Source organism: Battus philenor, unplaced genomic scaffold (assembly GCF_028537555.1).
Source record: "Battus philenor isolate CCGP_79_NKW_IND1 unplaced genomic scaffold, ilBatPhil1.0.hap1 SCAF_15, whole genome shotgun sequence".
In the NCBI taxonomy this organism is placed as follows: Eukaryota; Metazoa; Arthropoda; class Insecta; order Lepidoptera; family Papilionidae; genus Battus; species Battus philenor.
The window spans coordinates 7,445,405-7,469,075 of NW_027181677.1; the positions used below are offsets into that span (position 1 = coordinate 7,445,405).

At 33.4% G+C, this 23,671-nt stretch overlaps 1 protein-coding gene across 1 annotated transcript; it reads right to left on the reverse strand.

Moving 5' to 3' along the window:
• Nucleotides 1-210: 210 nt before the first annotated feature.
• Nucleotides 211-9,447, reverse strand: LOC137918911 (cytochrome b5 reductase 4-like). Its single transcript, XM_068761846.1, has 9 exons — nt 9,348-9,447; nt 6,876-7,019; nt 6,734-6,802; nt 5,201-5,814; nt 4,809-5,025; nt 3,241-3,434; nt 1,929-2,029; nt 1,063-1,152; nt 211-464 (listed from the first exon to the last, which is right to left on the reverse strand). Exons 1-9 carry the CDS (start codon nt 9,424-9,426, stop codon nt 242-244), a joined length of 1,731 nt encoding a protein of 576 aa, XP_068617947.1. The 5' UTR covers nt 9,427-9,447; the 3' UTR covers nt 211-241.
• Between the last annotated feature and the right edge of the window lie 14,224 nt (nt 9,448-23,671).

A 23,671-nucleotide genomic window follows, 5' to 3' on the forward strand; every position in this document is an offset into this window, starting at 1 on the left:
TTAAATTATAGAACGAGCAATTACGATCAGGGAAATGAATGGTACTTTTAAAGAAATTGTAAATACAATAGTTGGTGCCGATGATATCTGTTCATAGTCACACCAAGATTTATTTATTTTTTGATAAAATATTTAAGTAGCTTAAAAATATCCAAAAGTTGATTGAAATTTTATGAACTTCTAGCATTTTATAATTCGTGTGTAAACGTTAAAAATTTAACTATTTAAATATTTCTGATTCTTAACCTATGAAGGCGTGTATTAAAGTATCTTCCATTCCGAGACTCTTGAGAATGTTCAGAGAGCTTTGAGTGAATTCCTTAGGCCCACAGATACAAGCGAAATTTTCGTTGCAATTTATAAGTTTTTTGCCGAAGATATCGATTAATAATTTTGCGCTTATTCGCCCTTTATGTCCAGTCAATGTTGCATTGTCATTTGAAAGAATGTGATAAACTTTGAACCTGTGAAATAAATAAAGTTTATTTCATATGATACGAAAAACTTGAGATATCTCGTGAATTATATTAAAGGTGTGTAAGGGACAGGAGATTCATCTGATAAATTAAATCTAATATATAAACTCTTAACTGTATATTACGTAACGAACATATAACCCCGTAGTAAACACTATCGACATCAAGTTGCGATTCATGACTGAGCGACAGTGTGACATGTTATATAGCTTTTTATCATCAGTGTCATTTAAATACGTATATTTATTTGGTTGGTTGAAAAAAGTAGCAAGCTTTTCCAAATATACCGCACTGTTGGTAGAACCTACTTGTTGGGTCTAGTAATCTAATCCGTGAAGTAATGTGACATCGATGTTAAAGACGACTAATCGAAGTTAGATCACCACCATCCTTCTCGGCCGAATTGTGGTCGGTGACTGACTCAAAGACCAGATTCAATGCCAAGGGGCCGAAAAGGCTAATCCTGAAGGTTAGTTCATAAGAACTCAGAAGAATCTGCTGTTCGCCTAAAGCAATTGCCCGTCTTTATTTATTTCATATAAAACAAAAGATGTCATAATACTAACGTAAGTATGGAGTATCTCACCTGTCATCCAACTTTGCCAACTCGTCCAAATTGGCTAGAAACATTATGTCCTTCTTAGTTTTGTTAAAGAATAGTAGATGAACATATTCACTGCAATAAAATAATCACGGAATAGATCTAGTTAGTCAGCAGATAAAAAGAAAAAAATATGTACCACATTACTCGCTAGTTTAATTTAATGTATGAATATAAAATGAATCGGAAATCATCATCATTTCATCCGTAAGACGTTCTCTGCTGGACAAAGGCGTCCCACATAGATTTGCAAGCTGACCGACCTTATCAATATTCTTATCTATATCCGACCTTAACAAGGTAGTCTGTTCACCTTGTGGGTGAACGTCCTGCACTACATAGCCACAGTAGCCATCAGTTCTGCACGTTATGTGGCCTGCGTACTACTATTTCCACTTGCTAATCCGCTGGGCTCTTTTTTCCGCTGGAACTTCGAGTCAATGAAGCACCCCGCTTATTTGAGATTAAGCGAGGTCATTCCCGGCAGTTGGTAGGGGACCAAGACCTGGAGATACCGGTCAGCTACCTGAGACTATCACACCCATCTGGTAAAATTAATGTGGACTTCTCCTGCCTGGGGGAAGGAGGAAGTCTAACTTGCCACCGCAGCTGCCGATCTGGTTATTTTTTTAAAATAATATTGTACTAATAAACTTATTACCTTGTACTTATTTATTTGTAGCATAATTTATCTAAAATTTAAACTATTTTTGGCGACTTAAAGAGTAAAAAAGGGTGACCCCATTGAAAGTTTTATGATCATTGCAGGTGCAGGGCTATACAGGGTCATTGGTTTATTAATCTATAACATCATCCTTATTAAGTTATTACAGACTTAAAAATATACTTACCAAAGTGGATTAGGTCTTGAAAGCATAAACTGAATTAAATTTAACATTGGTGTAATACCACTCCCGGCCGCCAGCAGATATATCGTCTTTGTTGATTTCAGCTATGGTTATAGTTAATTGAATACATGTTTTGTAAAATGATCGCATTATTCATTTAAATAAAAACACCCAAAAGACATAAGGATACATTAACATTAATTTTTACAAATGAATTTGTAAAATAAATTGGATCTAAAATTATATGACAATTTTAACGATTATAAATTATTTTTAAATGTCGGATCATAACTTCTGTCAAAAATAATAAATTTTTAATAACTTTAGAGTCAGTAGTCTAGTGTGCGCCATGTTCACGGTAATAACATGCAATGTTTTAATAAAAGATATTTTGAGATTCAAATTTCTGGTACGGCTTGTTTTTAAAGTTGCCATCTTTTGTAATACGACAGGTAATGTTTGGACTTGAAGCGGAAACTTCGTCGCGCGTGTTGTAGTGATCATTTGTCTTTATGAAGTATAAAGACGAAGCTCCGGTTTTCGTTTTAATGACGACAAACTTAGATCTTCATTTTGCACTCGAACAGTAGTTCTGTTAAGCTCTTTGTAATTTATGTCTGCTATGAAGGTTGTTGTTACATTTAACATACTTATATCTATATTTCTTTTTTGTTAATATTATAATATACGTACCATTTTTGCTTGTCTTTCATTCATACTTCTTTGCGCATTGTTGTCTAACCAGATTTTCTACGAATTTTTTTTTTCGCAAAATCATAAAGTAATTAAGTCTCAAGACTATTTACGGATTTGATCAAGTTTTAAATTCTAGTTGGCACGTATACGTAGCGGTTCTATACTCTCATTGCGTCTACGCATTTCCTTTAAACGGTATAAATTCAATTGTTTTTACTTTAGATATGCGAGAGAGTTCTTATTCAGAAAAAGTTCAAATATTTTAGACCAGTATTCAAAATTTTAATTAAATACGAAAATGACAGAATTTCTAACCGGCAGCAAATAACCTAGAAGCTATATAATATTCATAATTATTATCATCATCGTTCCAGCTGTAAGAAGGCCAATGCTAGACATAGTCCTACCTGAAAGATTTCCAACTGGACTGGAAGTAGCCTGCATCCAACATCTTTCCACGACTGTCCACCTTGTAGGTAAATGTACAACACGTCGCCTGCCGGTCGATTGTCTCAACTGCCGCCCTGTTCTGCGCGGTTTGTGGCCTGCTCATTGCCACTTCAACTCGCTAATTCGCTTAGTTAAGACAGTTACTTAAAATAATTTTTAAAAGTGTTACCTTATGTAATTGAAACGTGCCGTAAAAACATGAGACTTTAACAATGTCTCCAGTATTCAACGAGGTGAGCATCGGTGAAAGAATGCCGTTGTCGTATCGCTTTACAGCGAGATGGAGCTGTGCAGCGGCGTCCGCGGAGCTGCCCGCAGCCCAGTAATCTTCCATGGGTGTATACGCTCTGACGTATTCAGATCCTTTAAAAAATTACAAATAAAAGGTGATTATTTAAAGATGTTAATGTTTTAAAGAGGTAAATGTAAAGCTCTTATTTGCAACCGACGGACGCCCACTGCAAGGCATAAGCTTTCTTCATAGATCGCTCCGAAGACCGGTCCTGCCCTGTTCGCACCCATCGACATTAACTATGCCGACGGTCCATCTAGTAGGGGATTTACACACGCCACGTTTACTTGCTCACGGTCGCCACTCGGGAATCTTTCGACCCCAATGGCCATCGGTTGCACGAACGATGACGGGGCACATCGTATGTCATCTGCATTTTAAGGCCTACTTGTCCGGAGGCTAGTCAGACCATAGTCTGAATCATTACGATTATTAGTATACACACACATATATATTTAAATATATATAGATAAATAAATATATATATATAGATATATATATATATACATATATATATATACATATACTTATACACATATAACTGTTTTACGTATGTATAGCCTATTTGGTGTCCAACAATGTACACAATGTCCAAATATCACCGGTTTCAGAAATAATAAATAGTGTATTGACAAAATAGTAAGAATGTTTTCAAAATTCAGATTATTACATATTAAAATTGAATATTGTTTACTACCTGTCCCAGCCGTCTTTGTGTCGCCACAAGTAATAATTATTATAATGAACCTGTCTGTGGCATATAATGAAATAAGTGGAAAACCTTTAAAAATTTTGCTGACTAATGAGCTATACATTCACTACAATTTTTTTACCTATCACCAATCCTCTTGTATAGATTGAAAGTGATATATCTGTCCTTTAAAATTGATGGTTGCAAAACAAACAAAATTGATTCATGTGGCCTCTGCCACTTCTATTTTTAAAGCTTTGCGAAATACAACTTACATTAAGTTCTCCCGATAATACAACAATAGCAACTTTCGGACCCAAGTTGGCTAAATGAAAAGGCTAAAATAATGGATATATATAATTTCAATTTAATAAAATGTACATATTACATAAGCCGCATGCCATTTGATAAAACAGTTTTTTTTTATAATTAACCATTTTCAGTCTTGTGTTAGAAAATATATTTTAATTTATCCTAGATCTAAAATTAGGTCGAAAATAAAGTCAACTGTCCCAAGTCCGTCAGTCATATAATATCGGAGTAAAATATAAAATGTCTTTTTCCTGTTCTAGATTTGAACAGGGATAACGATTAAATATACTCTCTGTATTGATATTAGGAATCAACATCTTTACCGCATGAATATCACTGTAACTTTTTTATGCAAAAAGCGACAACGTTAGAACAGTTTACTTTTAAATTAAAAAAAGTTTCTAAGTTGTTATCAAGGACTAATAAAATGAATCTTATTTACCAGCAATTGCTTGATGAATCCGAACGTGATGTCCAAGAGGGAACACGATAGATCCTGATTGTGGAGACATTGAAATCAATTTAGTGTCATGTGTTAGCATTGAGTTGGACAGAACTTTGAATCTCATTGTATGCCACGAAGGTATTTTAGTTGCCGTGCCTATCGTTACTTCACCACATCTCTTCCACAATTTACTATCGGCTTTTTGAACGGTTATCTAGAAAAAAAATACTATCAATATCTCCATTTCATTATTTACTTTCATAATATTTACATTTTCTTTGATAATTACATACATAAAATTAGTTTTATACATATCTCGATTTTAAACATAGTAAAATCAATTAATGTTTGACCAGACCAGATTTAGACGTGAGATACGTTTCACTAACCTCAATTTTACCGCTATAAATACATACACTTGTATGTATTGGTTCCCGAAGAGTTTCTTCTGGTACCAGCCTGATTTTCCTAGTCCAACCATTGATTGTTACGTCGATAATAAAACATCGTTCACTTAATTGTGAATAACAACCAGGATTGCTCAATGGTCCTGTGTATACAATAATTGTCAATTGTCGTACAGTTTGCTCCCAGTCGTAAAATAGTGCAGGTGGTACATCTTCTGCGTACCTTTCCTTTCTGATATCCTTTAGTGTACCTAAATAACCTGGTAAGGATAATTCTTCCAGTTCCAGACTTGTTGAGTTCGGCTCCTCAAGAAAATCTTCGGACAGTATCGGCCTTTTCTTTCTTGGCGGCGTTGTATAGTTCGTTAATTGGTTTCTTATGATAACTCTCTCCTGTGCAATGTACGATGGTATAAGAAGATCTGATTCGGGAAATGAATCATTGGCGTCGAAAAATATGTCATTGTCGGGCGAATCAATACGTAGAGGTCCGACAAAACACTTAAAAAGAAGAGAGTCGTAATTGATCCACGGGTGAATTTTATCGAATAGTTCTGTGGCATCTTTACCAGCACCACGCATTAGTTCTTCTGTACCTAGCAAAATAAGAATTAATTTTGTTCTCCGCCTAATTAAAATTTTATAAAATTTACTTCATTAGTTCAACTTATAAACATGACAAGAAAATTTGACCTCGTTTTTACAGTAAATATAATTATGCTTAAATCTACTTTGACTTAAGTAATACCTTCAAAGTTAGGTTTAAATGAAAAGTGGAGTAAGACTCTTAACCTTTTAAAACTTTTGCTTTTTTATCCTCATTTAGTCCTCGTTGCTAATACAATTAACCGCGTTTAAGTATACGATATTGAGCGAAGTCAAGACGAGGCTTACGGCGGTCCTCCAGTCAATTGCGCCCAGTCAATCTATGTAGCGTCCGCCGCAATTAAGAGCTTGGCGATATCTATACTCAGTGGCATATAATCATCATCATTCCAGCCATAGGAAGTCACAATTAGACCTAAGCCTTTCCCGTTGATTTTCCAATAGTACCGGTTGGAAGTGGCTTGCACACAACTTCTTTGTACTTCCTAAATAAAGTTTTCTGTCCACCTTGTGGGTAATTGTCCTATACTGCGCATGAAGGTCCGTAATCTCTACTCCAGAACCAAAAGGCGCCAGCGGCCAGCGGTCTGTTCTGTGCGCTGTATGACCTGCTCACTGGCAGTGATTGGCTAGTTGAAGCTGCCATTTCATTCGTTTGATAAGAATAGGAGCATAGAAGCTTCTCACTGTTTCATTGCATACCTGTCTGATAAAGTTGAAAGAGTCATTGATCTTATTGTGAAGAAACTTAGTCATCTCAAAGCTGTAAAATGCTTCACCGGTTTTGAGTTGATAAGCAAATGTCGTATAAATACTGACGGAAAAATAACTTCATCAATCAATCAATGACAAAAAACGTCGAGTTAGATATCGTTGGATGTCATTTAATAGAAAGATTTTAATAATTACCTCCAGGATGGTAATGCATGTAATGTGTGATATTATAAACGCGTCCGCGAATCGCGATCCATGCATCATCTGTGAAGGTTATTTAGAAGTTTATTGTTTTATTAAGAATATATTCCACTTAAACAATTTTACTGGTGTTTACCTTTTGTATTATGTCGCCTCAGTTCAGACAGATAAATTAACCTTACTCGACCGCCGACCCCTGTTAAATCAACTCCGGAATTACCCAGTCTTATCCAATCAATCAGTCCATTCCCGGTTTTGAGCGAGCGAGTTTTTGTGTCGCCTGAAAATATTGAGAGATGAAGTAAAAACATTTACAGTTCATTTATTATATTGTTATCTACGTAGGAATACTAACAATGACTACGTATGAAAACGACATAAGGATACCAGAAGAGCCCAATTTTATATAAACTACACGCAGATTGAGCTCTCCTATAACTTAAAGCTACGAGAGTACTAAAAAAGCCTGGTTGGAGAGAAGCCAAAACCAAACTTAGACGGGTTGATTTTTTGTGGTCACTTTAAAAATATCCTTAACCCCTATATTAAAGACATATTATAGTAAAAGTGATTAAAAAGTAGAACAAGCTTTGTTATCATTTAAAAATCCTAAACACTGTAAGAAGATTAAATAATTTTCTTAAGTTTTTTACATAATAATTCATACATCACTTGGCAGTGTACTTTTATACATTACAAACCTGCCCATAAAAGAGTTACGAATATAATGAAGCCTAAAGAAAGATACTTATTTGTATTTAAATACTGGTCATCTGATTAAAAAATGAAAAAGATATTTTAAAAATCCAGACATACATTGTAAAAATCGTGTCGGAAGATATTGTTCTAAAACATCTGCGAGTTAATGAAGCAAACAGATATTACTTTTAGACTTTATCTTAACATTGTAATAAACACGGTAAACACTGGAATAATGGGTATGTAACATAATACATGGTCTAATCCAGATGTTGTGTACAGGAATCGAAAATAATTAATATTGATTTCCGGCGGTGTACGGCCAAGCCTAACCACCCCGGGAATAGGCTTGATCGCTATTTCCATTATTGATATCGTTGATTGCGAATTACGTGTTACGTCTCGGTGGACGAGTTTTGAGTTGAATTAATTTCTGAGATAAATAATTTTTATGTGTCTAAGTCATAATACAATGGAGCATAAATGATTTCCAAAATTTTAAAATAGACACAGCATTAATTAACTTTTTTTGCAATTATATATTAAATTTCAAGTTGTAACAAGTACTTTGTGTTAATTATACTAATGACCGCAGATCGGATTTTATGTTGAACGTTTAGCACAATTATATACCGGGTTGAAAAATGAGTGAATAAGTCTGGTAACACAATTTGGTACGTGGGAAGACTCCGAAAATAGTTCCTGTGTTTTATTTATTGATTAATAACTAATTTAAGCCCCCTCCATAATGTCGTAGACCTCAACAGCCATCCGTCCTGTGCGTTATTTGGTCTGACTACAGCCACTTCAAATTGTCAGTGCCCTAAAGTGTAAAGGAATGCCCAGTTATATTTGTAAAGCTACGGCTTAGGCATTACGGCAGGATACGCCTGGCGAATGGAACAGGAGGTATGTGGAAGGCAAGACGGCTTCGGTAATGCGAAATGTCTTCCCAGGTGCTGTTTCTGCCTATCGAGTGCTTGGCTGATGCGAGCTGGACACGGTGCTTGTCCAAATGTTTACGGAGCACGAGGGATTCTCCAATTACCTTAACAGGTTTAGGTTCAAAGTGAGTCACTTGAGCGTGGACCAGACGGTGGTGGACGTGATCACCAGCTGTCCCGTCTACGGGTTGTTAAGAATTTAATGCCACTCTTTGCTAGCAGAGAGAATAGAGGAGGACAACATGGCCTTATCGGTAAAAAAGAGGAGCATCGCCAGATTTATTTGGCTTTCTGTGAAAAGGTTATAAAAACAATAATAAAAGGAAAAAAATAATAAGTTCAAATAACAGTGATAAAATATTTTAATTTGAAATAAAAATTGAAAATCATGACCAACTTAATCTGTGATACAGCTAGAAAGAAACAGAATAAGAAATAAGAATTTGCCAAAAAAAAAATTAAAATTAATATTGAACCTAACGAAAACAAGTTATAAAAGGAATCAATAAAATTTCAGAAGAAAAGGCAATGAAAATGAGGCGATGTATGTATGAAAAGGAATTGAAAGGGATGAAAGATAGTGTGAAATGAAGAAAAAAGAACGAATGGTGGACATTAAGGAGGATGTAAGATGAGAGTGAAAATAAAAGATAGCACGAAAAAATTATTAAGGAATACAAGAGGCTACAAAAATGGGGCGATTAAAATATCCGCCAGGCTTCATCGGTTATTTTAATTTATCTAAGGATCTCCTCAATTCTAACTTGATATCGTAGAGAAATCCTCAGTATTTTATTTCATGGTTCAAAGACGTAAAGTCATGTTTGCAGGATGAATTAGTGCGCTATGCGTTGACTTTTATACGTATAACTTCAACTTCACGACGGCATAATATAGTAACAGTTATAGTCATATCTACTTAAGTATGTATTAAGGTAAGTACTATGTTATACATTAACACTCACTTGCAGTATTCGATGAAGTTTCATCACGATCGGGCCAGTGATTACAAATGCAACAGCTCCACAATTTTCTAACAATCATATTTCTTTCAATCAAACGTTTAGGCACTCTCCTTACCACTGGCTAAAGTGAGCGAATAACATTGTATGCAATGTGTTACATTGCCACATTAGTATGCTGATCAATGTCCCCTTATCCTGAATATGGAGCGAAGGTTTTGGAACAAAGGAAAAATGCGTCATTGCAACGAATTGTCTAACGTTATATTGGTCCTTGTTATATGTAACGTTAGATTTGACAAAACAAAGCAAGCAGTTACTTCTTTACAATACTTATCCTAAGGTTGAGGTTACGAAATAATGATAATCGCGATTTTCTAATAAAAAAGAACATTGTTTTTAAAATTTATGGGATCACCAAAAAGTTCGGTATTCATAATTAAAGTTAAACAAATTTTTATAAAATAGTTGTGATTATAGAATATTCTTGATTAGTATTTCCCTATGATTTATTTCATTAAGATTTTGTCATGGGTGCAAACAATACAGATGACATTTTTTGCTTTTTAACTAAAAAGATAAAACATTAAATTTGTATAGTTTTATTTCATATAGGAAACCGTACAAAACCATCAAAATTTAGTTCTACGCGAACATGCATATAATTTTTTTCATCACTGATTTTTATATCTTAATATTTAAATGTTGAACAGAAATGATTTAAAAGAATAACAATAATATTGTTATGTCATCGTCATCATCATTTAAACCGTAGATCGTCCACAGCTGAAAAAAGGCCTCCCTCATATATCCAGTAGAATCGGTTGGAATCTGCCTGCATTCAGCCTTTCCTTACAGGTCAAGGTCGTCAGTTCATCCACAAAGATATCCTGTATTGAACTTACCGGATTGTGGTTTTTATTCCAGAACTGTAAGACCCAAGCGTTCGTCTGTTCCGCAAACTAATAGTAATAATTTTTAATGGTGAGAATTTATACTTTTGTAATCTATATGTAGAATAATAACAATATTAAGTGGTTTGTATAAAATATAATGTAACTCTTATATAACAAAGATATTTTGAACTCTTGATTCTTTAATAAATACTATTATTTATTTATTTACAACTTTCACACATTGTGTAACGGCGGACTGAATCCTTTAAATATTTTTTGACTCAAAGCGACGCAGAGACAACAAGTAAGTAGGCATGTTTGTACATTTGTGATTTGTGAGGAAGACAGAATAGTAAAAGGTTATTTGACGATTGTAAATTTCTCCCATGGCTTGACTTAGGGAATTGCAATGATAGGCTTAGGATACCGAAAGGAGAAACAAGGAAAATAAGGTACTTAAAATTCGCACATTTCTATATAATATTTTAATGGAAAAGTCATATGAAACAACAACGACGAAGACATTTATGAAATGCATCAGCTTCCTTAATAATTAATTATTAATTTAGATCACGATATTGAAAAAATTTGACATTGTTGATATAGTGAGTGACGATTCAAATAAAACAATATAAATATCTTTAAAAGGAATAATCACTACTCATTAGTATTAAAGACTAACTACTAAACTAAAATACATTCAAAATAGTTACCATACAGATATTTATCTTTTAAGCGTGATAGTTTTCGTGTACAATTATTTTCGAGTGTACAGTTTATAACAATTTTTAAAAAGAATCCCTAAAGTCAGTAAAATTAAAATGTAGTTGAATTTTTTTGGAAAGAGATAATAATTTATTTTATTTGGCAGTAATCGATTTAGAATAAAAGTGCCTTTTTAAATTGATCACGCACGCTCTCACCTGGCACGCACCTTATTAAATATTCGACAAGGGTTGGCGCAGAGATTGACGGCTTTAGAGGGATCTCCCTTAACGAATATCTAATGAATATTAATCGTATACAGGATAAATTGTAAAATTATTGGCGTGAAAGTGTAATAAAGCGAAATAGCAATTAACCAGTACGAGTATTTTGTACTGGAGAGAGATTAACTACTTTGCGTTAGATTTTTAGAGTTTGCATCTACACTGGGTTTTGAGGAAGCAAAGCACTGAAGGCGCTTAACTTAAACATCTTTATTGTAATTAAGCTACAGATGCTCTCTTGCGTTATAATGCAAGATTATGATTATATAGAACTACGGTTTTATAGTATATGGTAATATGGTTCTATGTACCCACTGGCAGTGCCTTGGCGAAAATTTTCAAAAAACCCCTGTTCACATCGTGAAAATTTTCTGCTTGGGCACTCGGTATAGCTGGAGAGAGCAAGAGGCAAGCGCAAAAAGAAGTGACAGTGAGCAGGCCACCTAGTGTGCTAGACGGATGGTTGCTGGAACTTTAAGGTTCTGAAGTGGGAACCACGGACCGGCAAACGCAGCGTAAAATGTCTGACAAAGAGATGGTCAGATGACCTTGTTAAGGTTCTCCTTCATAGGAGACATATGATCAGAGAGAGATGTGTGTGTAGTGGATGTCTCAAGGCTGAAATAACGATGATGAAACATTAGGTTGGTGATACAAATTGCGTTCTTCAAAATGTTGTGTTGCACATGCATGTGTCAAACATCATTTACTACCATTCTATTTCTATATTAAGGTTTGTTATGCATATGTAATATACTTTACGGCGTTTAAAATTCGGAATTAATTTTATGTCATCTTTAAATAGTATTGCAAGCATTTTTAAGTGTGAAATTATTTAAAACGTTATTGCGGCATATTTGAAAAAAAATTATAAAAAATCATTGATCGAACTCTGTCTTTAGTACTATCGTTATTGTTGAGAACAAATAAATAAATTTTTTGTATCAATTTTCATATATTGGATATTCTAAATGAATTAGGACTTCTGATAAAAACTAGCTGCATGTTTTAATAAAGATACCCGTTACTCTCATTTATTCATTCAAATCCTTAACTTAATTCTTGGATTCTTTTGTTATTTCTCATAAATTCAAGTGTATATTAATTTTGTTGGTTAGTCTAGATCAGTGTTACAGTGTTACAGTTGTACTCGACATTAATCCTTTCGCTTTAAATTAAAAATGTGTTTGTTACATAGTGGAACGTAAGAATTTTAGAATGGCTTTGGTTTTGATTATGTATTTTAGCTTCAATATGTGTCACGTTTGATATTTTATCATAGCTATCACCACCCTCATTCGCTTCGTGAGTGTAATTTCATGAAATTAAGAATTACTCGCGAGTGTACCACGTGTAATTTTATATGCCAAACAATTTTTGCCCAAGTGAAAATTGAAAATATGCCTTTTCTAATCAACGCCCTCTCAAACCCCTTTGTGGGTAGAATTTCTAAAAATCGGACTTTTTATCGAGGAAAGAAATATTTTTACCAAATTTCCAGTCCCTCCAATTATGTCGTGAGGAGTTAGAATAAATTAAATTGGGCAACTAACAAATACTTAAGTAATGTCAAGGGTGGTCATATAGCATCACATTATTATTAAAAAAAAAACAAAAATATTTTAAATATATTTCTTTACAAGTTATACGTGTGTTAGCGCCGTTAAGTTCTTTATAGTCATTAGTTTAACAATTGCAATAAAAGAGATTTACAACTATGTGCCAGTTTAAACATGTGCCAAAAACAAAGATGTAGAGAAATTGCCAATTGGCAGAATCGCTACGCGGAAAAAGAAATTATATTCAAAATATATCTTAAAAAAAATGTAATTACTCCATTTTATTTATTTGTAATATTGTAGAATATTAATACAGTAACATAAATTGTATTATACGAATTAAAGACTTAATGAGCTTCTATCTTAAATACGGCTTAAGTAACTTTCTTAATTTAAGTTACAAACTTAAATAGCGGAATTTTTGGTAGACAATTTAACAGAACAATATCGTGAACGACATCCAGTGACGGAGAATTTAATGAACTTATTTAGAGTTTAACTATTGATGAAATACTTGACATGAAATTTAAGTTATATAATAGTAGTAATAAAGTTTATATTAAAATAAGCACAAACAAAGAGTCATTAAAGTTGTATTAAATAAAATACCATATTTCGAGGTGTATTTAAAAGTACGCCTATACGAATGATTGGAGATAATAAATGTTTCAAAATGATAACAAAAAAAGTCAGTGACCTGATATAAATAAAGTAATTAACATAAAACGTTAGGCGCATATTTAATGTTAATATATAAGTTTTGTAGGATGGATTGGTTGTATTGACACGAATAACACTCTGCAAGATGACAGTTTACGGAATACCTTGTATATTATGAAGTTTTTACTACATACACAAACTAGACTGTAATGTTTAGCCGTTTCATTCAGACCTTGACTGGACCGGACTGATTATCTGCCCCTTTACTTATGCGAGTGTTCTTATCATGGTATCTTTTTACAGATTGCTTTAAAATTTCTATCATTTTAATTTTATAACGTTTTGAAGGTATGTCAATGGGGTGAAAAATTATATCCATGTAGTCGTATCAAAAAATCATTTTGGTTTCAACCTTCCGTCTTAAGTTTCTATTATACACAAATTTTAAAAGTTTTTTTTTTCTGCACTCTATCTAAATAAATATATAATATTTGTTAAGATAAATTTTAAAATTCTAATATATTTTGTTGCTAATTGTTAAACGAAAATGTAACATTGTGACATTTTAACAATATTTTATTCTAAAGTATTTAACTAAACTCTCATTTGCTTCTGGCTGTATAGATAAATAACAGGATACATTTAGATTATGTCAAGCGAAAGCACAATAAACCGTTAGTTATCTATATTAATTGGGCAACGCGGGATTACGGATAGAAGGTGTAGTCGAACAATGGAACTGAATATTTTACTAAAGTTATTACAGGTTTTTTCTTTAATTAAGAAACAGCTCACATTACGGTTGATTATTCGGAGAGGAAAATGATGATAAAAGAAATCATTTAACATGTGTCTATATAGTATTAATAATCAAATTCAGTTACGTTTTGCAGTTAATCGGTCACATTGTTGCGAAAGTTGTGCAAATAAAAATCCATATGTTCACCCGAAAATATTATTATTAGTTTCATTAATTTGACTTTATTGACTGCATTAATAAAGATTACGTTCAAAAATTTGACTTTTCTTTTTAATAATTATACTAATATTATACATATATAGATTCTGTGTTTGGCACTAATCGGTGTAACATAACTCCTGAAGATGCCCCATGGAGGGGTGAAACACGTGTTGAGTGATTTGGCGGTGGCATGATTGATGATTGGTGGTATGATTCGCATTGTTTGTCGCATACGCATTTATCAGCGGGCTGGCGGGCGGTGCACTTTGTTGCACGACTACTATTGCATGTGCGGAAGTGGCTAAATATTGGTCCTTTTCTTACTTAGGATGAGCTTCCGCAAGGTAACGCCTGATTCCATTAAGTAATTATAACTCTCTTAAATTATAAAAAAAGTGGTTTAAAATGAGCTCTGCTGGACATTGGCTTGTCCCATAGATTTCCGATACGATAGGTTGGAAGAGGTCTGCATCCTGCATCTTCTGACGTTATTAACAAGGTTTTCTGTCCACCGTAAGAATAGATGTCTTATGGTAAACTGTGCCGTGGTCTCTATTCCAGAATGCGCCAATGTTCATCTTTTTTGGCGCGCTATATGATCTGCCCATTGTCACTTTAACTTTCCTATCCGCTGGGATATAACGGTTACTTTTTTCCGTCTATGGATCTCTTCATTTCTAATTCGGTATCATAGAGAAATCCCGAGCAAAGCTTTCTCCGGGACTCATTGAACGACTGCCAGCTTGCCTATGTAACATACAGTGATATTAAAGAAATTTACCGTAAGGCTACAAATAAAGTGTTTTTTGATCGTAATTAAAAATATGTGATTCGATTGCCAAGTTTAATCTCACCTGAAATATTTACGTGGATAAGCTTCTGTATATAATTCAGAGATGTTATCTGATGTAAAAAAATCTTTCGATTCCCAAAACCTTTCTTTTTGTATAGACGTACTCGATGGCAATAGTACAGTGTGCACACATACAGCAGGGCATAAATATTGTTGTGATCCTGTTCAAAGACGCTAATACTTGTTCAGTTACTGAGGTAATTTATCATCTCAAGTCTTTAGATGATCCGATGTTTCTTACCAATTAAGCCTAGGTTCTGCTCACTCGGGCATTTTCGAAAGGGTACGCTAAATGCGTTTCAAGGGTCAAGCGAAGCAGAGGTTGACGATGAAGGCCGTCTTTAATTGTCTATTCTACTAGATAAATTGTATATTAACCTGTATTAAACTTCATTAAAAGATGAGTTGTTGTGGATTTTCTCCCTATTTCGTCTCCACAACGGCAAGACCTTGCTTGCAAAGCAGAGTAGAGCTAAAAATAAAATAGATTAAAAATAGTTAGGTAATATGTTAATGATCAATAAGATTTTTGTTAAAAATTCCAATATTGAATAAATGAATTTTATGTTTTATCTTATTTAAGTTACACGGCAAACTAAGCACATATTGCCTTTTGAGCCATAAAGATTTATTTTTCAGCTCTCGCAACATGCAACTATCATCACAAAGTTACAACGTCATGACGTATATAGTATATTTATTGACTGATAAAACACGAGTATGCATTTATTTTTCTCCATTTAATTCACTTTCACATTTTTAATCTGTTTCTAGTCGTCTATTTTTACTTTTTTTTGTTTATATTTATTTTTGTCTCTATTTATTTTATATTTGTGATCAATGTAAAGATATTTTGAAACAACTTAAGAAAATATTAAGTTATATGCACTGAATCTACTTTTAATTAATATATTCAAATAATTATTTACTGGCAGCCCGACTTTGATATAAGATCACTGCGCTGTTGTATAAGATTAATAATAATGCCTTGTAAAACACAACGGTTATTAGACTTTAAAAAGTAAATTAAATTCCACCGTCTGAACTAAGTTACACCTCTTTAAACTTTCGGTCATTCCATCGTAATAGAAATTTTCGATCGGCGTTCAAAGGCCTCTGCCCTCGTCAATAATATAACTCGATAAATCGATATGAATACACAAGTTTGAAGGCTTCAATTATTATTAAAAAATAATTTCAATTCCACTCGAAAGGCTTGATTTAAACTGAACCAGAATATTTTAATTTTTCGTTTATAGTAAAATAGGTAATGAAGCAATACATACGCTAAAAACATATAGATTTCAGATCATGTTTGGTGTAAAAGTATATTTAACGAATAAGTTATCAATCGTAATTGAATATTAAAGAAATAATCGTCTTTATAAAATATGCTTGGCTACTAAACAGTAATATTTATCCGTTCCTTATTTTATTTCTAGTCATTATTTAAAAATTACAAATTTGGTAATTTTCATTTGGTAGAAAACTTTGTAATGAATATTAGCCGGTAATATAGGGTGTCTGGAGCAGTGGGAGCGCAGCAGTAGTGGACCGAGACTTGCGATTGTACGTTTCGAAATTGATTTCCGGTTTATAATCTTAAATAATTCACACTTTGTATGCACAAAGTGGCAATCCCATGTAATTAATGCTAATTACATGGGATTGCCACTGCTCACAAACCAATTTCCAGAGGGTCGGCAAAAGTGTTCTTTGCATGTCATAATACTACATTGCCTTCGCCAAGCCGCCTACCAAGCGTGACGATTAAGGTAAATCCCCCCCTAGATATCATTAGAGGAGGTCTTGCAGTGGGTGTCTATGGGTTGAAAAGGCGATAGGGTATCCAGTGACAGAATTTATATATCAAATTCAGTTTTTAAAAAAACTGCTAATAATCATTTATTTTAATTAAAATTAGAAGTGAGAATGTTGCGGATTTTATTTCTTTAAAATTATGTCGTCTAAATGCTGACCATCACTTCGGATAAAACTAACCTCGCGAACGATATTATCTTTAAGCGCTGTGATGGTCATTGAGTTCGTATCGTAGACTTTACCCTTCAGATATGTATAAAATTCAGAACTTTATGAACATTAACGTAATAAAATTAGGTCGTAGGAATTCAATGTATATCAATCAATAAAATTTCCTGAAAATAGTACACTAACTTACAAATTATGCCATGAAATGAAAATTAAAATAATAATGTCGTTTATTGCTACTAGTAACTATAAATATATATGTAAGAGAGGTAAGCTTGTACTGTGAACACGTATATCCGAAACCACCAGTAAAGTCTATTGACCTTTTGGGTACCCTTTCGGAGCCTATGCCAATAAATTGATTTTAATTTCGTCTCTGAAGTTTAAGCCCGAATAATTAATGTTAAATTTAATCTATCGGCAATTTTAGTACTTCCTTGAAATCTTGGAACGTGAAACTTTATAACAGAATCTTTGCTGGTGGGTATGGTTCTTTAACTTCATTATGTTAGAAACGCAATATTAAATTTTAAGTTATTCGTTTTAGAAAACATTTTATAAATGTTCAAATAAATTGTTGGGTAAACTTTTCCAAACGAAACTGATCGTATAGTCGGAGTGAAAAATCTGTGGGGTATAAATTTGTAGATTACGGCAAAGTTATTAAATTCATAAAATTTCATTTTCTTAAAAAAAATATGGTTAAAAGAATTGGATGTAAAACAAAGAGTTATTACGAATTGTGCCAAAGCAGTCCTTTGCTCATCTTTAAAGTTGGTATTGTTTTGTTTTATTTGATTGCAGACAGCTAACTTTTTTCTTCTTCTTTCGGCTTTTTTAGTCTAAACCTTATTAACGTACAGATATCCTAGCTGGTGGACTGCTTCCAGAGCCTTGACTTGGATCGTTACATCACAGACAACATTAGCAAGGTTGAAGGCCGCCAACTCTACTGTGTATGCTCTAAACCTTCATTAAAATAAAAATATTGGGTGAGTATTAATTATAATACTATCAGAATGAAAATTGCTATTGTTATAAAAATATAAAAATTGTTCCATTCTTCATAAACAAAGATGAAGTTGTTGAATGCTAAAATATGTAAATATATAATAGATGAATAAACATACATCTTAAGAATAGTTCGTGTCTTTTGTAATAGAGTCATCATAAAAAGGCTCGTGGAGACGGTTGTTATTCATTTCTAAATGGAACAAGGTTAATGTTTATTTCTCTTTACCTAAATACAGTTGTTATTGTCTTATTTACTACCTTAATAAAATGGTATGGGTTGAGAAATTGTTTACTTTTAGTAATAATTATTTATTTATGTAATAGGAAGGCTTAATATTGAATATTTTTACGTGTTATATAGCCCAAAGTTAAAAAGAGGTTCATAAATGTATATATGTCTTCTATTACATTATATTCATCATTATTTTAGCTGACGAACGTTCATTGCTAGACATAGTCTCCTTTATAAATTTATTGTGGGACCTGTTGGAAGTGTTGCTTTTTTCAGCGTAATCCGATGATCTAATCTGTTCACCTAAAGACCAATTAAAGATATATGTCCCGGTTCATAGCTATGGTTTTGAAACTGCGTTAATAAGTTGTCATAAATATTTTGAATTGGTACTTAAAGATTCATTTATAGTTATATTTAAGTACACAGTCAGGGACGTGGAGGTCATATGATTGTCAACCATATCCTCCTACAACCCTCCTAATGGCGGTAGATTCTGAAGCCGCACGTAAATACGGAGCTCTCGCCCTCGTAATAATTTCATGCTTTTTTTCTTTTTTTATGCTTTAGCTCCTGCTTTATATTAAGTCATTGAGGCAAAACATCAGGGCCTAACGGTTTACTAGTATGCGAAAGCGCTCCTGTAGTTTGGGCTACAGACGTCAAGAGAAGACCATAAAGTTTTCATCGGTAAAAGTTTGGCATAATCAGTTAAGCCCACAACAAGGGCGCATCCAATGAAGGATTTCTCAACGAGAAAAATAGAAGAATTCCATATAACATCCACCTTCTACAGTCGAACAGTGCCCATAGTAGTGAGTCTTCTCCCGTTTTATTTGGATTTGATTTACAATGCTACCCAAATGGTGTTTGCAAATTCAGCGAGTTCGAGGGGGTACGCCGTGAAAATTTCACCTGGCGCAAAGGCCCCCGAGACGGAATTTCGGCTTGGCCTGCCACTCTTAATTACTACGGTAATCGTATGGTCTTATGTATGAAATAAAGTACGTGTTCTGTATGATCTAAAGTCTATTTATGACACCTGGATTTGCACGCGTGAAGTACAGACTTGCGATGTAGGGACCTGTACTCTTACATTGGTTATTATTAATTTATTGGTGAGGGATTAAATTTATCGAATTCAACTGTTTATGACCACCTAGAAGGCCTTGGTTTAACCTCGAAGTCCGATATATGGGTTCCCCATATCCTCACGGAGAGTTTTGGTCACTCGCCAAAAGCTTTTAGAGTTTGGCTGGGATGTACTGCCTCTCTCACCATATTCTCCAGACATGGCCCCTTCGGATTATTATTTGTTCCGGTCACAGCAAAATTTTTTGAACGGTAGAACCTTTACCTCAAATGAACACGTAAAAATCACCTGGATCAGTTTTTTGCCAGGAAATACCAAAAATTTTAAGAGCGTGGAATCATGCTACTACCAGAAAGATGGCAAAAGGTGTTGAATCAAAATGGCCAATATATAATTTAATTAAAAATTTATTCATTATAGGAAGATCGTATTATATATGTATTTTCACCACAAAAACACGAAATTACTTTCCGAATAACTTAATACTTTTAAAAATAAATTATATAAAAGAGACATTGAATTTCATGTGATTACTAAATTAATGAGACGCATCAGATCACATATCCTGTTCGGTTACAAGATATTGGACAATATTGTCGTGTACTACAATATTGTCAGGCTGTATCATTTTACATAAGAAGGAATTAAAAATTCTCTTGCTTTTCTAATATAAAATATGAAAATCTAATTTTACTTTCTCATAAGCTAATGCAGGGGTTGTTGGGTACTTCAAGTTTAATCGAGATCGAGGAAGTAAACGCGCGAGCTCGTATTTTATCGGAAAAACTCTTGTTCGAAGAAAAAGTTAGCGCTTCCATAAATTTGTTTTTTTATTTTACGAGTTCCTGAAGGATACACAAAGTAAAATGAAACAGGAGATTTATTTTATTAGGAAAATAAATAATGGACGAGGAGTCTTTAATGTCGCTGCGTTTGTTTACTTTTTGGTTTCAGATTGAATTGTCGATTAAAATTATTTTTACAAAAATTCTTATAATTAATCTTTTATTTTAATTGAGATATAGAGAGATGGCAATCACTTTTTAAGTCGCAAGTAACTTTACTATTTTTGGCGTTTAATATGCCTTTTTCTGTATAAGAACATATGTATGAGACGTTTCAGAAAGCGAGAAAGAGAGAAAGAGAGTACGAATGCTAAAAATATATGTAATTTCATTGAATTCTATGAAAATACCACAGATTAATTTATCATCATCATGTCAGCCGACAGACGCCCACTGCAAGGCGTACCCCGAAAAGATCGCCACGATCGACTGTTCTCGCGCTGCTCGCATCCAGGGACTAATTTTGACTATTTGCTTTATGATAATTCTTATTGTACCTACTTAAGGCACCATCCTAATTTAACGAACAATTTAGGAACACTTTTTCTAGAAAAGACAATGATGTTTATTCAATTTTTAGAGAATAAACTAGAGAAATGGCCACGAGATTTAACATAAAATTTGCTACAAATAAAATTACCTTATTATTAAATTACCTTACCTCGTTTGTGGCATTGCTATTTAATTTATTCTCAGTAAATTAAAGTCCGCAGTTTCGGGGATTATTACGCAAGCTTTTCTGCATTACTTCGTCTAAATATGAATAACTAATTGAATGAGTCGTCTTTGTGGGGGCCTGTCAAGTGGTCGCTTACGATGCACCTAATAAGAAGACTCATGGTCACCCAAAGAGCAATGTAAGCGGGCCATGCTCGGAGTTTCATTGCGTCATAGGTCGAAGAACTGCTTGTCTTAAGTGGCAGTAGGCGAGGCAAATCGTTCGTGAAACGGATGGCCGTTGGGTCCGAAAGGTTCTTGTGTACAGGTCCCCCACTAGGTAGACCGAGGACATAGATAAGATCACGGGAGGAAATACGGGCAGCGCAAGACCGGTTATCGTGGCGATCTTTGGGGTAGGCCTATGTCTTGCAGCGGGCGTCTTAAAGTGAAAAAAATGAAAAAAAATTAGATGAGGTAGTTGGCAGGTCACACTTGCTGAGATGATGAAGACGATGATGGATGCGGCACAAAATAAAATTTTTAATTACAGAAATAAGCCAGTTTGTATCCAAATAGTTCTTCGTAATTTTAATACACTTTGTCCCTATCGAGGTTATATCGTAAAATCTCTTTTAAAATTTCTTCTTACCACTTGTAAACAATAGGGTAGATTACATTGTTACCCTTTAGTCGTAAAAAACGCCCTACCAACTTCATTGAGGGTGAATATACTGTTAAGGGATAAAAGGGTTCCCCTACTATTTTCAATGTATGGATATCGAAATCACATAATGTTTATAAGTTATTAAAAGTGGCCTTCTAAAACGAACTTGAAATAGCTGGCAGTAGCACAAATTTCTAATTTCACTAAATACCTCTAATTTAACTACACAAAAATAAGTTATTGATAATTATTAATTATTATACATAATTTTTACTTATATCAAATAAAAATTACAGTAAAACTTATTACTTCATTAAAACAGACACGACTACTGTCATAAGTTTAAAAAACATTTTGGACTGGTGTGTAGCGTTAGACAGTACTTAGGGTTTTGAAAAAAAAAAGGTAATGGAAATCACTTCGATATTACAATTATTTGACACTTTAATAAAATTTTGTGTTTTTTTTTAATTGGTACAGTTTAACAGTTCTTTTGTATTGGTATTATCTGTATCGATATATTTAAAGTTGTAATTTTATTTAATTTTATTAAATTTGTTACATAAATAACCCTTTATAAAGAAACTTAAGCGTCAGCAAACACTGTTCGCACTGGAAGCACTGGTATAACGAATATACGATTAGCCGCTAGGTATTTAAATTCAGGAACGGAACGAGCTACCCTAGCAGTTATTAATTTTAGTCGTAGTATTATAATCAAGGACGTTAGTGCGGAGGCTTTAAAGAAATTACGTTGTACCTCTAGTATCTTTTTTAGTAGGATGGTATCTCAACAGCGGGCCTATTACAATGTTAAAAAAAAATACGTGATGTGTAGGAAACTGTTTAGAAAACCTATTAAGGAAACTATTGTTTTCTAGACAAAGTTACGTATTTGTCCGAAAAAAAAACATTTTATTCTCCTTTAGTTTTTTGACCTAAACTTTTGACATATGTCTACCTTTCTATAATTTAATAGATCTAGTTGAACTTGTAAATTTAAGTACTCCTTTCATAGTCAATTTTTAATCATTTGTTTAGAAATAATTGATTAATTGGTTACATAAGAAGTAAAGTAAGTCTATTGCAAAATTTACCACAACATCACCACAGGAAAAACGGAATGTACAGTAGGTTTAAATAAAAAAAGCAATCAAAGCAACAATACCAATTTTATTACATTTTTGCGTGACTAAAGTGTAGATGAAATTGTTATATAAACCTGTTAATTGAGTTGAATTAGTCCCGATTTTTTCTAAATAGACGATCATTGTAACGATATAAGAAATATTTTCCTAACATTTCTACTTTTTTTATTATGTTGCCGCTACTTATAGCAAAAGACATTTATTTTTTGAGTATTAGTCGCATTATTATATTGTGTTTGTTCACAAGTTGGACCGACAAACTTGTGAAGGTATTGAAATTAAAACTTAAAAAATTGTTTGTAAATAAACTAACGATTAATTTTGTTTATTTCATTTTATTAGTTATCGTAATATTTATTTCAGCTGTAAAATGTTTATTGCTGCAAATAGGCCTCCTCCGTCCATTTAGAACCTCTTTAAGGTAGCGAAACTTAATGGTGTCTTGAGCCCTTTGTACTTTAGCCGCTAATAAATTTCACCGAATTGGGAGACCGCCAAGTTCTTAGATTGCTTAGCTGGTTATACGAATTTACTAGGCTTTAGAGCATAGGTGTCGAGCAGGCTTCGGCTAAGGTTGTCGTCACTAGGCGATAATATCCGTACCGACATGGATTCTTATGATTTTATGTAAAAATCTGTACACCTCTCAAAAGTATTCTTGTACAATCAACACAAAGTACGCCCACACAGGGCACATTCCAAGTAAGGATTGAGCCGAGAAACTCTTAGTTGTAATATTAATTTATTCGCTACAGAAATGTCAG